Source organism: Myotis daubentonii, chromosome X, assembly GCF_963259705.1.
Source record: "Myotis daubentonii chromosome X, mMyoDau2.1, whole genome shotgun sequence".
Classification (NCBI taxonomy): domain Eukaryota; kingdom Metazoa; phylum Chordata; class Mammalia; order Chiroptera; family Vespertilionidae; genus Myotis; species Myotis daubentonii.
In genome coordinates this window covers 137,699,261-137,713,249 of record NC_081861.1, presented here as the reverse complement: position 1 = coordinate 137,713,249, position 13,989 = coordinate 137,699,261, and the positions used below count along the sequence as shown (strand labels likewise).

Sequence of the window (13,989 nt, the reverse complement as noted above, 5' to 3'; positions counted from 1 at the left end):
GTGGCGCCAGCCCGCAAGCCGCTGCTGTGTACTGTGAGTGGCACTGTGCGAGGAGGGGTGTTTACGCGTCGCTGCAGAGGAGGAATTTTAGCAGAAACGAAAGGTGGGCCGCCAGCCGGGGGTCAGGGTTCAGGAGGTCGCCAAGCTCGCTGGACGTTCGACCTTGTCCGGCCCGGGGAGGGTGGCGTGCACAAGGTGTTCTTGTGCGTGAGCCGTTAGCATGAGCAATTAATAGCTGTTTTGTTTTTGTTGATTTTTAATGTATATATATATATATTTTATGGATTTTTTACAGAGAGGAAGGGAGAGGGGTAGAGAGTTAGAAACATCGATGAGAGAGAAACATCGATCAGCTGCCTCCTGCACGCCCCCCACTGGGGATGGGGCCCGCAACCCGGGCATGTGCCCTGACCGGGAATCGAACCCTGACCTCCAGTTCCTAGGTGGACGCTCAACCACTGAGCCACACCAGCCGGTGGCCTGAGCTCCTGGAATTCTGGCTTCCCCGCCGTGACTCACAGGTCCACCCGGGACCCAGACCCTGTGGCCCTCCTGGAAGTGGCCAACAGCCGCCGCTACGCCAACTGCCTGTGTGGCTGGGCCCCTCTGTCACCCCGTCTGCGACGGCGTGAGGTTAATTCCTGCAGGGCTAGGCCCGGCCGCCCCGACCAGAATGCGATCCCAACCACCCCTGGAAATGTTTGTAAACCGTGGCATTCCGCCCCGATGACACCGTGTAATTACGCGTCGGAGAAGAGCGCTGAGGGCCACGGAATCCGTCTCCCGGCCGAAAACAAGACGCGCAGAACGCGCTAATGACATGTCATTGTCTTCCAACACCGGGGGCTTTCCAAGGAGAGGGGGGTACAGTGTCCCCGGGGCCTGGTACCCGTCGTACTGGCTTTTCCACCCCTGAGTTCCTAGCAAACCTCTCAGATCCAGTGCAGAGCAGAGGGGCCCAGCCGGCATGGCTCAGGGGCGGAGCATCCACCTAGGAACCAGGAGGTCACGGCTCGATTCCTGGTCAGGGCACAGGCCCGGGTCGCGGGCCCCATCCCCAGTGGGGGGCGTGCAGGAGGCAGCCGACCCATGATTCTCTCTCATCATGGATATTTCTCTCTCTCTTTCCCTCTCTGAAATCAATAAAAGTAAATAAACCTATATATATAAAAGCCTAATATGCAAATTGCCCCCTTGGGTGGGAATTCCACCCACTGGGAGCTCGACCGCTCGCTATGACGTGCGCTGACCACCAGGGGGCGGCGCGGAAGGAAGGAAGGCCCTGGCCGGCAGCCGGCAGCCGGCAGCCGCTAGGGACCCCCTAGCTGTGCACAAATTTCATGCACTGGGCCTCTAGTAACTAGATACATAGCAAAGGGGACCTTCTACCTGCCGACATTTGATGCTCATTCCCTAACTCCTCTAATAACTCTCCCCAAAATAACTGCAAGGCCCCAGACCAAATGAGACGCCTGGGACCCAGACGGAATGAGACGCCAAACGGGAAACACACATCGTCCAAAGACATCAGCTCCAAGGGCAATGTGTTGGGAGTATCAGAGGGAAGGTCACATGTGACTCGATTGCATAATGTGCAACGGCGGGACACGGAGCCCCGGGTCTCCTCCGTGACATTCCTACCCTGACCGGGAATAGAACCCTGACCTCCTGGGTCACAGGTCGATGCTCCACCCCTGAGCCACGCTGGCAGGGCCCCTTTGTTCTGAGTATTTTTTTAAAGATATTTGCATTGATTTCAGAGAGGGAGGGAGAGGGATCGTCAGCGAGGAGAGAGAATCGGGGATCAGCTGCCTCCTGCACGCCCCCTGCTGGGGATCGAGCCTGCAACCTGGGCAGGTGCCCTTGACCGGGAATCGAACCCTGATCTCCTGGTTCCTAGGTCAGGCTCTACAGAAAGTTTTAGGAACACATCCTGGAATACACCCCGTAAATGCCAGGCTAATGTTAGAGCGAAATCTCCCACCTTGTTCGACCGCTAGAGGCCGAAGAGTCGAGATTTAGACGCGTTGCTTTTCATTTGCACGGGGAGGGGGGATCTAAGCAGGTGAAAGAATGACTAGAAACCCCCGTCTTTCCCGATTTTGTGTGAAAAATGGGATTTCTGTCTCGCTGCTTCCCGGCGACGCGTGCTTCCTCCTGGCGCTGATGTATGCGGCGTCGGTTGGAGAGTGCGGGACGATTAATCACGCCCACAGGGGGCCTAGCGGGGTCGGCCCATTCATCACGGCTCTGCGTTACCTTCGCGCGGACTTCCAGGGGGAACGTGCTTTAATGAGCGGTCGCCGGAGAGGGCATGATGAATGGAGGGCGATGGCGGAGACGGGGCAGTCACCGGCCGGGGACAGACCGCGCCCCCGAAGACATCAGCTCCAAGGACAACCTGCTCCCTGCGGGACCCCGAGCACCAGGGGGGCGTCCCAGCCAAAGGGACAGCGTAGGACCTGGCGGGCTGGCCTCCTTACACAGAGGAGATCCAGCTAGGACCTCCAGCTCCGGTCAGGCATCCTGCTTCAGCGGAGAAGTTCTAAGGGGCCAGGATGTCAGGACTGTCCCCCAAGTAAGTAAAAACAAAGAACGGACCAAGCCCTAGCCGACGTTTGGAGGGAAAGAGGCCGCAGGCAGGGAGGTGGGCCCGGCCGGCCAGCGTGGCTCAGTGGTTGGGCGTCGACCTAGGAGCCAGGAGGTCAGGGTTCGGTTCCCGGGCTGCGGGCTCGATCCCCAGTAGGGGGCGTGCAGGAGGCAGCCGATGCGCGGTTCTCTCTCCTTATGGATGTTTCTCTCTCTCTCTCTCTCCCTCTCCCTTCTTCTCTGAAATCAATAAAAATATGTATTTTTAAAAATCAACAAAACAAAAACCAAACGAAGGGCTGGCAACGATGGAAGGGGAGTTTTTCCTCGTTGCATTTTACAGACGCAAGTGCCTCTCCCTTTCCTGCATCTCAGGGGGAAGGCATGAGGGAGCAGCTTTCCAAACGCCCATGTTGTGTGCGAAAGAGGATATTGTGGGTGCAATCCGTTAGTGGGTGGGCATATTGGAGTTTATTCTTTCAAAGAAGAAATCTGAACATGTAAGAAGAGTCATAGATGGATGGATAGATAGATCAGTGGAGAGATAGATAGATGATAGATAGATAGATAGATAGATAGATAGATAGATAGATAGATAGATAGATATGGTATTCAGATGGATGTATACATATCTAAATACTAGGGGCCCGGTGCACAAATTCATGCATGGGTGGGGTCCCTCGGCCTGGCTGATCGGAGCTGATTGGGGCCAGGGGAGGTTGGCCGGGGAGAGGGCCCACGGGCGGTTGGCTGTGGGAGCGCACTGACCACCAGGGGGCAGCTCCTGCATTGAGCGTCTGCCCCCCGGAGGCCAGTGCACGTCATAGCGACTGGCCATGCCGCCGTTTGGCCGATTTGCATATTAGCCTTTTATTATACAGGACTGTGTATTCTCCGAGCTCACGCCTCGTGAGTAACAGGAGGAGGAGTTTGCGGACAGATGTCTGTCCCCGTGCGGTCAGCCCCCCCCCCCCCCCCGACCGCGCTTGCCCGTGGTCCAGGTGACGGCTGTGAACACACTCTGTCCGGCGTTCTCCCTCCTTCCCCTGCAGCTGCGAGGACGTCCTCTCCCGATTCCGGGTACAGAAACGCAGAAACGACCGCGGAGGCGACGGTCCCACTGCCTCGCAGGTTCCGGCCCCGTGGGAAAAGGGCCTCCCAGGGGTGTGGGCCCTGTTCTGGAGTCATCTGCCTTCGAAACGCACAGCCAAGTGTCCGAGTGGAGAGAGAGGGGAGAGGGAGGAGGGAGAGGGGAGAGGGAGGGAGGGAGGGAGGCAGGGCAGGGGGAGGGGGAGGGAGGGAGGGAGGGAGGCAGGGGGGAGACAAGGGGACAGAGGAGGCATTTGTATGCACGGATGACATATGTGGGCATGGCGTCTGCTGAGGTCCGCCAGCCTCAGGAGTGAGCACAGACCTCTGGGGTCGGAGTTTAGAGCTGAGAGGCCGAGTCCTCGCTCCAAAGGGCCCCACCAGCCCCACACGCGGGGGAGGGAGGACATGGGAACCAGACCAGGACGGTTTTCTCGGGGGCGTCGCGGCCCTTCCCGGCCGCTGGAGAAACTGAAAAGCATCCCGGCTCCCACCCCGTTGTCGTGGCAACTGCCTCCGACTCCCTGCTCCCCCTTTTCTGATGGTAACCAGTGCCCCCCGCCCCCCCGCCCGCCCCCGGCATAAACTTGGCCTTGTCGTCCTCCCCATTCAGCTCTGGAAGGCAGGCTGGCCGGGTGCAGTCTGTGACTCCATCTCTGTGTGAGCCGTCCGTCCGTCCGTCCGTCCGTCCGTAGGGCAGGACGCTGGAGCAGGAGTGGGTCGACCAGATGTCCGCCGCGGCACCAAAAGCGGGCTACGGCCCGGCCGGCGCGGCTCAGGGGTTGAGCGGCCGCTTATGCACCAGGGGGTCACGGTTGGATTCCCGGTCCGGGGGACATGTTCCGGTGGCGGGGGCGCAGACCCCAAGGGTCACGGGTTCGATTCCTCATCAAGGGCATGGGCCTGGGTTGCAGGTTCGATCCCAAGCCCTGGTTGGGAGGGGGGAGTGTGTGGGAGGAGAACAAGAAGGAGAGGGAGGCCCTGGTCAGTGTGGCTCAGTGGATAGAGCGTCGGCCTGCGGACTGAAAGGTCCCGGGTTCGATTCCCGGGCAAGGGCATGTACCTTGGTTGCGGGCACATCCCCAGTGGGGGGCGTGCAGGAGGCAGCTGATCGATGTTTCTCTCTCATCGATGTTTCTAACTCTCTATCCCTCTCCCTTCCTCTCTGTAAAAAAATCAATAAAATATATATTTTTTAAAATAAAAAAAAAGGAGAGGGAGGAGGAGGAGGAGCAGGGGGTGTGCAGGAGGCCAGTGGACATGTCTCCAACATCAGTGACCGGACCTGCAGACTATGACAGCAGAGCAGGAAAGAAGGTGCGAACTGGAAACAGGAAACATCCCTGAACCGCACGCGGCAACGAACTCCGGCCCCTGCTCTTGTCCCCCGGACGGACGGACGGACGGACGGACGCCGGGATGACGGATGGGAACCTGGAAAGTGATGAATCGCGGGCGGAACGGACGTTGCCGGTCTCATCAGATGCCCTCCCGTTCTGCGTTTCCGTTTCTGGACTCGGGGGGCTGTCACTTGTTTGGGAATTAGCCGCGGGATTTCAGACGGCGGCGGCGAGCGGTCGCGGGGCGCGACTGTGAGGGGGAACTTGCTTTTTTTTGTTGTTTTAACTTTTCTATGGCCGTTTGCCTAAAGTAAAGGCTGCGATCCCCGGATGTCGTGTGACTTTTTTATTTTATTTTTTAATATGTTTTTGTTGATTTCTGAGAGAGGAAGGGAGAGGGAGAGGGAGAGGGAGAGGGAGAGGGAGAGAGAGAGAGAAACATCGATGATGAGAGAGAATCATGCATCGGCTGCCTCCTGCACGCCCCCCACTGGGGATGGAGCCCGCAACCCGGGCCTGTGCCCTGTGCATGTGTCTGACCGCAAGCACACACGTGTGACCCCATCAGGCGCCCCTGAAGGCAGGCGGCTGGGTGTGTGCGTGTGATGTAGGGGGTGCAGCTCGGGGAGGGGAGGGGCAGGCAGCAGAGGAGGCGGGGGAGCTGGCAGGGGTGTGTCTCAGCCACAGCCCTGCTGGAGCCGGTCCCAGGCAATGGTCAGGGGCGTGGAGACCCCCCCACCCCCGCCCTGAGCTGACCGGCCAGCTGGCCTCCCTCTGCCCTCAGCAGCGAGCCCTGCCCGAGACCGGCCCTCATCCAGGGGGCGACGCCTCCCGTTCCTGCAAGAGGCACCGGGTCCAAGCTTCACCTCCGAGGCAGCATCTGGAAGCCATTAGCAGCCGGTGCGGGAGCCGGGCCGGGGGCCAGGGCCAGGGGTCGCCACGCCCAGCTGCGAAGGACCTGTTTTCACTGTCTCAGCGAATCCCAAGGAAACCCCACTTTTTCCGAAGACGCCGGTGCAGAGCACGGCAATGTCGGAACGTGCGTTGGACCAGGTCGCGGCGGCCACACGCTGGCCTGGGCCGGGGAGACCCAGGGACTTATCTGATTGGCGCAACGAGCAACCGACTCACGGGAGGATATTTTTTCCATGGATTTTTAAAAATATGCATTTTATTGATTTTTTACAGAGAGGAAGGGAGAGGGATAGAGAGCTAGAAACATCGATGAGAGAGAAACATCGACCAGCTGCCTCCTGCAGGCCCGACACTGGGGATGTGCCCGCAACCGAGGTACATGCCCTTGGCCGGAATCGAACCCGGGACCCTTCAGTCCGCAGGCCAACGCTCTACCCACTGAGCCACACCAGTCAGGGCCTCCATGGATTTCTAGGGAGAATGGAAGAGAGAGGGAAAGACAGAGAGAAACATGGATGTGACGGAAACACATCGACGGGTTGCCTCCTGCACGCGCCCCGGCGAGGCCTGGGCCAGGGAGGAGCCTGCAACCGGGGTGCGTGTCCTTGACCGGAATCGAACCCGGGACCCTTTGGTCTGCAGGCTGACGCTCTATCCACGGAGCCACTCTGGCCGGGGCTAATGGTATATATTTTTTAAGGACTTGGATAACAGTGACATGTTTGACCGACTGTCATTTCACGCCCCCGTCCACCCGCAAAACCGTGTAAGAGTCAGATTTCGGGAGAGCAGCGCCAACTGCACAAGGAAAAACCCCCGTTTCTAGGTCAGTGCCCGCCGTGCCATTAACACGCGCCTGAGTCTCTCTCCCCAACCCTCACGTCGGCACACGCACGGGGACACGCACACGGGGAGCTTACGCAATGAACTCAGTCCATTCGAGGGAAATATCACCACGGACGCGTTCATGGTGACGCTTTTAAGGTGTGAGCATCTGCACCCATAGCGCTAACTTTTTAATTCAGGCCTCCACACACACACACACACACACACACACACACGTTTTTAAATATATAAACTATATAAATATACACACAGTATTTGTCCTCTAACGGGACGGTGCAAAATGGAGACGAACAATGCCGCAAGTGTTTTCCAATGTGTTTTTAAAACGTTCTACAATAAGACTGACTTTCTAAATGTAGATATACTAGAGGTCCGGTGCACGAAATTGGTGCATGGGGGCAGGGGGGGGGGGTCCCTCGGCCCAGCCTGCACCCTCTCACAATCCGGGACCCCTCAGGGGATGTCCGACTGCCGGTGTAGGCCCGATCCCACACAGGCCTCTCGCAATCTGGGGCCGCTGGCTCCTAACCGCTCACCTGCCTGCCTGTCTGATCGCCCCTAACCACTCACCTGCCTGCCTGATCGCCCCTAACCGCTTGCCTGTCTGCCTGATCGCCCCTAACCGCTCACCTGCCTGCCTGATCACCCCTAACTGCTCACCTGCCTGCCTGATCGCCGCTAACCACTCTGCCTGCCTGCCTGATCGCCCCTAACCACTCGCCTGCCTGCCTGATCACCCCTAACCGCTCGCCTGCCTGCCTGATCGCCCCTAACCGCTCGCCTGCCTGCCTGATCGCCCCTAACCACTCGCCTGCCTGCCTGATCACCCCTAACCGCTTGCCTGCCTGCCTGATTGCCCCTAACCACTCGCCTGCCTGCCTGATTGCCCCTAACTGCCTCTGCCTCAGCCCCACTGCCTCAGCTTCATCTGGAAGGTCGTCTGGAAGGACGTCCGGAATGATGTCTGGAAGGTCATTTGGCTGTCCGGTCTAACTAGCATATTACGCTTTATTATTTTATATATATAGATATAGATATAGATATAGATATAGATAGATAGATAGATAGATAGATAGATAGATAGATTTTTATTGATTTCTGAGAGGAAGGAAGAGGGAGGGAGAGAGAGGTAGAAACACCAATGATGAGAATCATAGCTCAGCTGCCTCCTGCACGCCCCCTACTGGGGATGGAGCCCGCAACCCGGGCCTGTGCCCTTGACCGGGAATCGAACCCTGACCTCCTGGTTCCTAGGTCGACGCTCACCCACTGAGCCACGCCGGCCGGGCACAATAAGACTGACTTTTAACTCATGTTCCAGGAGAAGCAGCACTGTGTTCAAAACACAGAAACTGGCCATGCGTGGCCTCATGTGCAGTTTGGGTCAAATTCGGGAGTTTTTACGAACGCGAACACGTATAGCACAAGCTTGAGGGTGGCCTCTCTCCCCCCCCCACCCCCCTCGCCCGACCACACCCTCCCCCCCCCCCCCGCCCCGGGGCTCCCCAAACACCTGGCCGCCCGCCGGCAGACACCTCTTCACAGGCGAGGCCACGCCCCGGCTGAGTGCACTCCCCACAAACCCTCGAGCCCGGCTGACCTGGGGCCTCGCACACCTTAATTGTTCGCTTGCTTTTCCTTGGCGGCCGGCTGCTCCTCTGAGTGGAAGGAGCTAATCGGCAGCTCAGCTCCCTTTGGCCAAAACAAACAGCTCCCAATGACCGCTGGGAGCAGCCTAGCCACCCCAGGGACACTACAAAGACCTTTCTGGGGCCCTGGGGCACGGGAGGCTGCCAGCACCTGCATGTAGCTTCCCGCGAGGTCCCACCCGCCTCTCCCGGTCCCGGTAGAGAAGCTGCGCCGTCTCCCTTCCGTGCAGGCCGAGCGGTTTTATTTTTCAATCTTTATCGTTGAAAGTATGTTTTTGTTCATCAGTTTACGTTGTTACTTAGATTCCACGTAGGAGTGAGGTCGTGGGGTACGTGTCTTTCTCCGACCGGCTCGTTTCGCTCAGCGTGATACCCTCCAGGTCCCGCCGTGCTGTGGCGAATGGTAAGAGTTCTTCCTTTTTCACGGCTGCGTAGTATTCCACGGTGTCGCTGGACCACGGCGTTTTAGCCGCTGGAGCCGCCTTTGAGGAAACAGAGGCCGGGAAGGAGCAAGTGGCGGGCGTGCCAGTCCACACTGGGGTGGCCCTCCCCCCAGGTCCGAGGCTCAGCCGGCCGCTGCCACCACCCGTGGTCTCCACGGCGACCCCCCAGCCTGCACAGGGCAGGCAGTCTCTCTCCAGGGAAGGGAGAGTCGCCTAAACAAGATCTCGCCCTTTTCCCTCTCCTTTCACCTTCTAGTGCCGTGGTCGGCAAGCTGCGGCTCGCGAGCCACATGCGGCTCTTTGGGCCCTTGAGTGTGGCTCTTCCTAAGCCTTGGGAGGACCCTCATTCAGTGAATAACCATGTACCTGCCTTTATGGTTTAAGTTCAAAAACTTTGGCTCTCCAAAGAAATGTCAGTCGTTGTGCTGTTGATATTTGGCTCTGTTGACGAATGAGTTTGCCGACCGCTGTTCTAGTGGTTTGAGGAAACGGCATAGAGCCGGTCGGTGCCATGTGGGCCCAGGTCCGTGCCATGTGGGCCCAGGTCCGTGCCACGGGAGCTCACGTGAACATCATAGGCTGGCACACGATGAGCAGCGCCATGCAGAGCCACCATGCCAGTGGGCCAGCCCTGTCCCCGAACTCTGCGCCCCAGACGTACAGCACCCACTACGCCAGCTCCGCGGGCATTAACCAGTGCCGTGGCCCGTGCTCAGCAGGGCACCTGCGCCCGGGGCTCGGGCTCCATCGCCCCCAGATTGAGGCCCTCAGCGGCTTCCCCTCTGCGTCTGGTATGTGAAGTCAGGTGGGTGTTGGAGCCTCGGGTCACATGGCGCCCGCTCGCCTTCCCAGGCAAGGTCCCGGCTCCCGCTCCCTGGAGCCCTGGCACCCCAGGCCTCGCCCAACCTCTCCCTGCTCACTCCTCCTCGCCCCAGGTCTCTGTCACCCTCTGCCGCCTGCAGGGACCTGGGCGCGGTGCCTGGAGGGCCTGGGCGGGGAATGCCCACGCTGATGGTTCCCAGAATATAGCGCTGGCTGTCCTCACCGCCCCCCCACCCCCCGCCGGCCGCCCGCTGCCAGCACCTGCTGTGTTTGGTGGGTGGCCAGTCATTGGCGTCCGAGTGTCCCCAGGAACTGGCCTCTTGCCCATCCTCATGCCCGAAGGCAGCTGCACCAGGGAGGGGCTGGGGGCTCGATTCCCCAGTGGGGGGGCGTGCAGGAGGCGGCGGGTCCATGATTCTCTCTCCTCATGGATGTCTCTCTCTCTCTCTCTTCCTCTCCCTTCCGCTCTGAAATCTATAAAACTGTTTCTTTTTTAAAGGGGGAGCAGGAAAGGGTGACGATGTGCAAGCAGCGTGTGCTGGTGCCATGCGGGTAAGTGGGCCGGGATACAGGTGCGGGCAGCCTCCCAGCGCCTGCCCGTGCGGGCACCGAGCCCTGCCTGCCTGCCCGCCCCGCGGGCAGCTCATTAAAATGTGATCAGGATTCCCGGGCGCTGCGCGCGCTGTCAGCAGTTTCTCTTCCGAGGGAAACCCCGCCAACAGCCCACAAGGGGAGCCTTTCAGGGCGCTGCCCTGGTTTCACCGGCGGCTCCGAGCGCTGAAACTGGAGAACAAACGCGCTGCCGCCGCCGCTGGCGGCTCCGCACAAAGAAGCAGCAAGAAAGAAAAGGAGACTGTTTCTTCCCCGGGAGGGAGCGCGCGGCCCTGTTTTGTGGCGTTTTTATCTTTCTGTGGTTGAAACAGCAGCGTGGGTGACCCTCCGGGCGGGCGGGCGGGGCGGGGTCGGAGCCAGGTTGGTGGCGGGAGAGGCGCCTCCTCCAGGAAGCCCTCCAGGAATGCCACCGCCGTGAAAGAGGGGGCCTCGGTCCTCCCTCCCCCACATCCAGGGGGACCGCTACGTGTTGCTTCTTGGAGAAGAAACAGAGCCGCACACTCAGGCAAATTCCTAAAATCCTACAGGGAATCTCCACCCGGAGTGGATTTTTTCCTCCTTTTTTAAAAATTCTATTGTTGATTTTTAGAGAGAGTGGAAGGGAGGGGAGGAAAGACAGGGAGAGAGAAACGCCGACGTGAGAGAGAGACATTGATTGACTGCCTCCCGCAGGCGCCCGGACCAGGGCTGGGGTTGGAGCCGCAAACCCGGGAAAATGCCCTTGACGGGATTCGAACCCCGGACCCTTCCGTCCGCAGACGCGCTGAGCCGCCCTGGCTGGGGCCAGCCTGTATCTTCAGGGCAGAGGCCTCCCACCCCCACCCCCACCCCCGCCTCTGCCCGGCTCCTCCCGGCCTCCGCGGGTGAGAAGCCGGACGCGACAACAGGTGGGAAGGTGAGGGCGGGGGCGGGGGCGAGGGCAGATGGAGGCCATGGGCGCAGGAGAGGAAGGGTTCAGAGAGCGCGCGCTCGGGGCCCTGGGGCGGGCAGCTGCGCGGTGCGCCTCCGCCCAGCCCCTCGCGGCGGCCGTGCGCCCCGCACCCGGCGCCCGGGTCCCCACTGGGGTCCCGCCACTGTGCCCAGCGCGCTTTCCCCTGCACCTGCCCCGCCCCCCCCAGACACTCACACGCTCCCCACCCTCGGGGGTGGGCGGATAATGACGGACCCCGGATCTGCTGGGAGCATCCGCACGCCGCCCCTCTGGCCCCGCGTCCCCACAATCTCTTCCGAATTCACTGACAAGACCCCGAAGCGTTGGGGCTCGGAACGGGGGCGCGCGCACCACCACGCCCGGCCCCATGCGCCTCGGCCGGGGTGCCCTCCCCGAGGCTTCAAGCATCGGCCCGCCGGCACCTGCGGGGCCGGGCACGTCGCGCGGGTCTCGGGCGCGCCCCCCGCCTCCCGCCTCGCTCGCTGCGCCCACGGCGCCGACGCCCCCACCCCACCCCCCCGCCCCAGCACCCGGCCCCGCCTCGCCACCAGCGCCGGGTCCGCGCGCGCGCCGCAGTCCCGGGAAACTACGGACCCCACACGCCCACCGTCGGAATCTGCCGGGCTGCGCTCCCTCCGCAAAGACAGCGCCCGCGGTTGGCCGCCGGGGGAAGGCAGCTGGGGAGGCGGGCTGCAGCCCGGCTTCTCTTTCCCGCGGCGGGAGGCGGCTGGAAAGAGGGTCCGAGCCGCCGGGCTGCAAGTCCAAGCGGAGGGACAGCGGACCTGCCGGCCGCGCTGGCGAGAAGTTGGGCGCCGAGGCCGAGGCGCGCGCCCCCGTGCGCCCCCCGTGCGCCCCCGTGCGCCCCCGCGCGCCCGCAGCGGCGGAGGCCAGCGCGTCTCCGTACCTGGAAGAGCTGGAAGAAGGCGGAGAGGCGCGTGAGCTGCAGGCTGAGGCACCGGGAGGCGCAGCGGGCGCGCGGGACGCTCCCGGCCGACCACGACTCCTCCAGCCGCCGTGCCGCCGCCCCCGGGCCGGCCGCCAGGCTGCGCCCGCAGGCCGCCAGCCAGAGGCAGAGGGTCAGCGCCGCGCCGGGCGCCCGGGGCACCATGGCTGCGGTGGGGCGCGGGGCCGAGGCTCCCAGCTCCGCCGGGGACCGCGCGGCGCTGCGACTCGGCTGCAAAGTTCAATCATTCAACTCCAGCCCCGGCGCTCCCGGCCCGCCTCCCGCCCCGCGCGGCCTCGGGGGCGGGGAGGTGGTGACAGACGCCGCGCCATTGGCTGGGAGGAGAGTGAGTGACAGGAGGGGCCGGGAGGTGGGCGGGTCTAAGGGCTGCCAGGCTCGGCGCGCGCAAAGGGAGGGCGATGGTGACGGGTGCCCAGCGCGCACTCGTCTCGGGGGGCTCGGCCTCCCACGCAGGCTCCCCCACCCGCCGCGCTCGCTCCTTCCTGCCCCACCATCCAGGTCAACGTCAGGTGTGGACACGCCCGGGCCTGGGCAGGGAGCTGCGGCCTCGGGAAGGGGGGTGATGGGGCCCCACTGCGTCCGTCCACGCCTTGCGCGCCTGGCTTTCCCTCCCCGGGTGGTGGGCACGGGCTGAGCCAGGCTGGATAGGGCCCAGGTGCGCACTCTGAGGTTTTCTTCCTTCCTCCCTCCCGCGCCCTTTCTTCTCCCCTCCCTTCACCCCTCCCTCCTGCTTCCTTCTCCCCCCACCCCGCCCTGCTCTCTCCTTCCCCCTCCCTCCCTCCCTCCCTGCCTTCGCCCCCCCTCCTTCCCTTATGATTACCTGGAAAGGGGCCTGAGTACATAGCCCATGGCATGCGCTAAGTGGGCCCACACCTGCTTCCCCAGGTGTGGCTTCTAGAAGCACCGCTCGCCCATGGGAGCGAGCTATTCACACCAGGAATCTGTCCGCAACCCCCTCTTCCCCTGGCACCCGCCCCGCGCCCCTCCATTCTGCCTTTCAGCCATCGTCTGTTGGGATTTTCCCTGAAGCTTGTTCGCCACGCACGTCCCCCCTGCCAGGGCCGTGCAGGAGACGGGCCAGGGGCATGTGTAACACGCCCCCCCCCCCCCCCCCCGCACCATCTCCCCTCCACCCAGCTCCGCGGGCAGTGGCACTGCTGAGCCCTGGCTGGCCAGGCGCAGGCGCAGGCCCAGGGGGAGCAGGAGGGGACCCTGGAGGCCGGACCTGGGCCTGGGGTGTTTATGCCGCACAATCGAGCCAACAAGATGGATGCTCCCCGCCCCACACCCCCATAGTCCATGTGGAACAACTGACCCAAGTCTCCCCATTCCCAACCAGAGGGGCTTCCAGGTTCCAAGCCCAGGGACCCCGTGAGCACCCAGCAGGCACCCAGCCTCATGGGGGACACGCCTCCCAGGGCCTCCGTGGGCACAGCCAGGGCCCAGGGCACCCAGCCTCATGGGGGACACGCCTCCCAGGACCTCCGTGGGCACAGCCAGGGCCCAGGGCACCCAGCCTCATGGGGGACACACCTCCCAGGGCCTCCATGGGCACAGCCAGGGCCCAGGGCACCCAGCCTCATGGGGGACACACCTCCCAGGGCCTCCGTGGGCACAGCCAGGGCCCCGGGCACCCAGCCTCATGGGGGACACGCCTCCCAGGGCCTCCGTGGGCACAGCCAGGGCTCAGGGCACCCAGCCTCATGGGGGACACACCTCCCAGGACCTCCGTGGGCACAGCCAGGGCCCCAGGCACCCAGCCTGCTCATGGACACAGCACTGAGTTCAG

The 13,989-nt window shown here is 62.3% G+C and overlaps 1 protein-coding gene across 2 annotated transcripts in view; it reads right to left on the bottom strand.

Annotated features, from left to right (window-relative positions):
- ANOS1 (anosmin 1) overlaps positions 1 to 12,453 on the bottom strand; it is a 56,592-nt gene extending 44,139 nt beyond the window's left edge. Inside the window, exon 1 of one of the 2 annotated variants that reach the window (XM_059679043.1) lies at positions 12,141 to 12,453. In XM_059679043.1, the coding sequence (XP_059535026.1) occupies positions 12,141 to 12,344 (204 nt within the window). In that variant the 5' untranslated portion in view covers positions 12,345 to 12,453. The remainder of the gene's footprint in view (positions 1 to 12,140) is intronic. The other variant, XM_059679042.1, reaches the window with a different exon arrangement.
- Between the last annotated feature and the right edge of the window lie 1,536 nt (positions 12,454 to 13,989).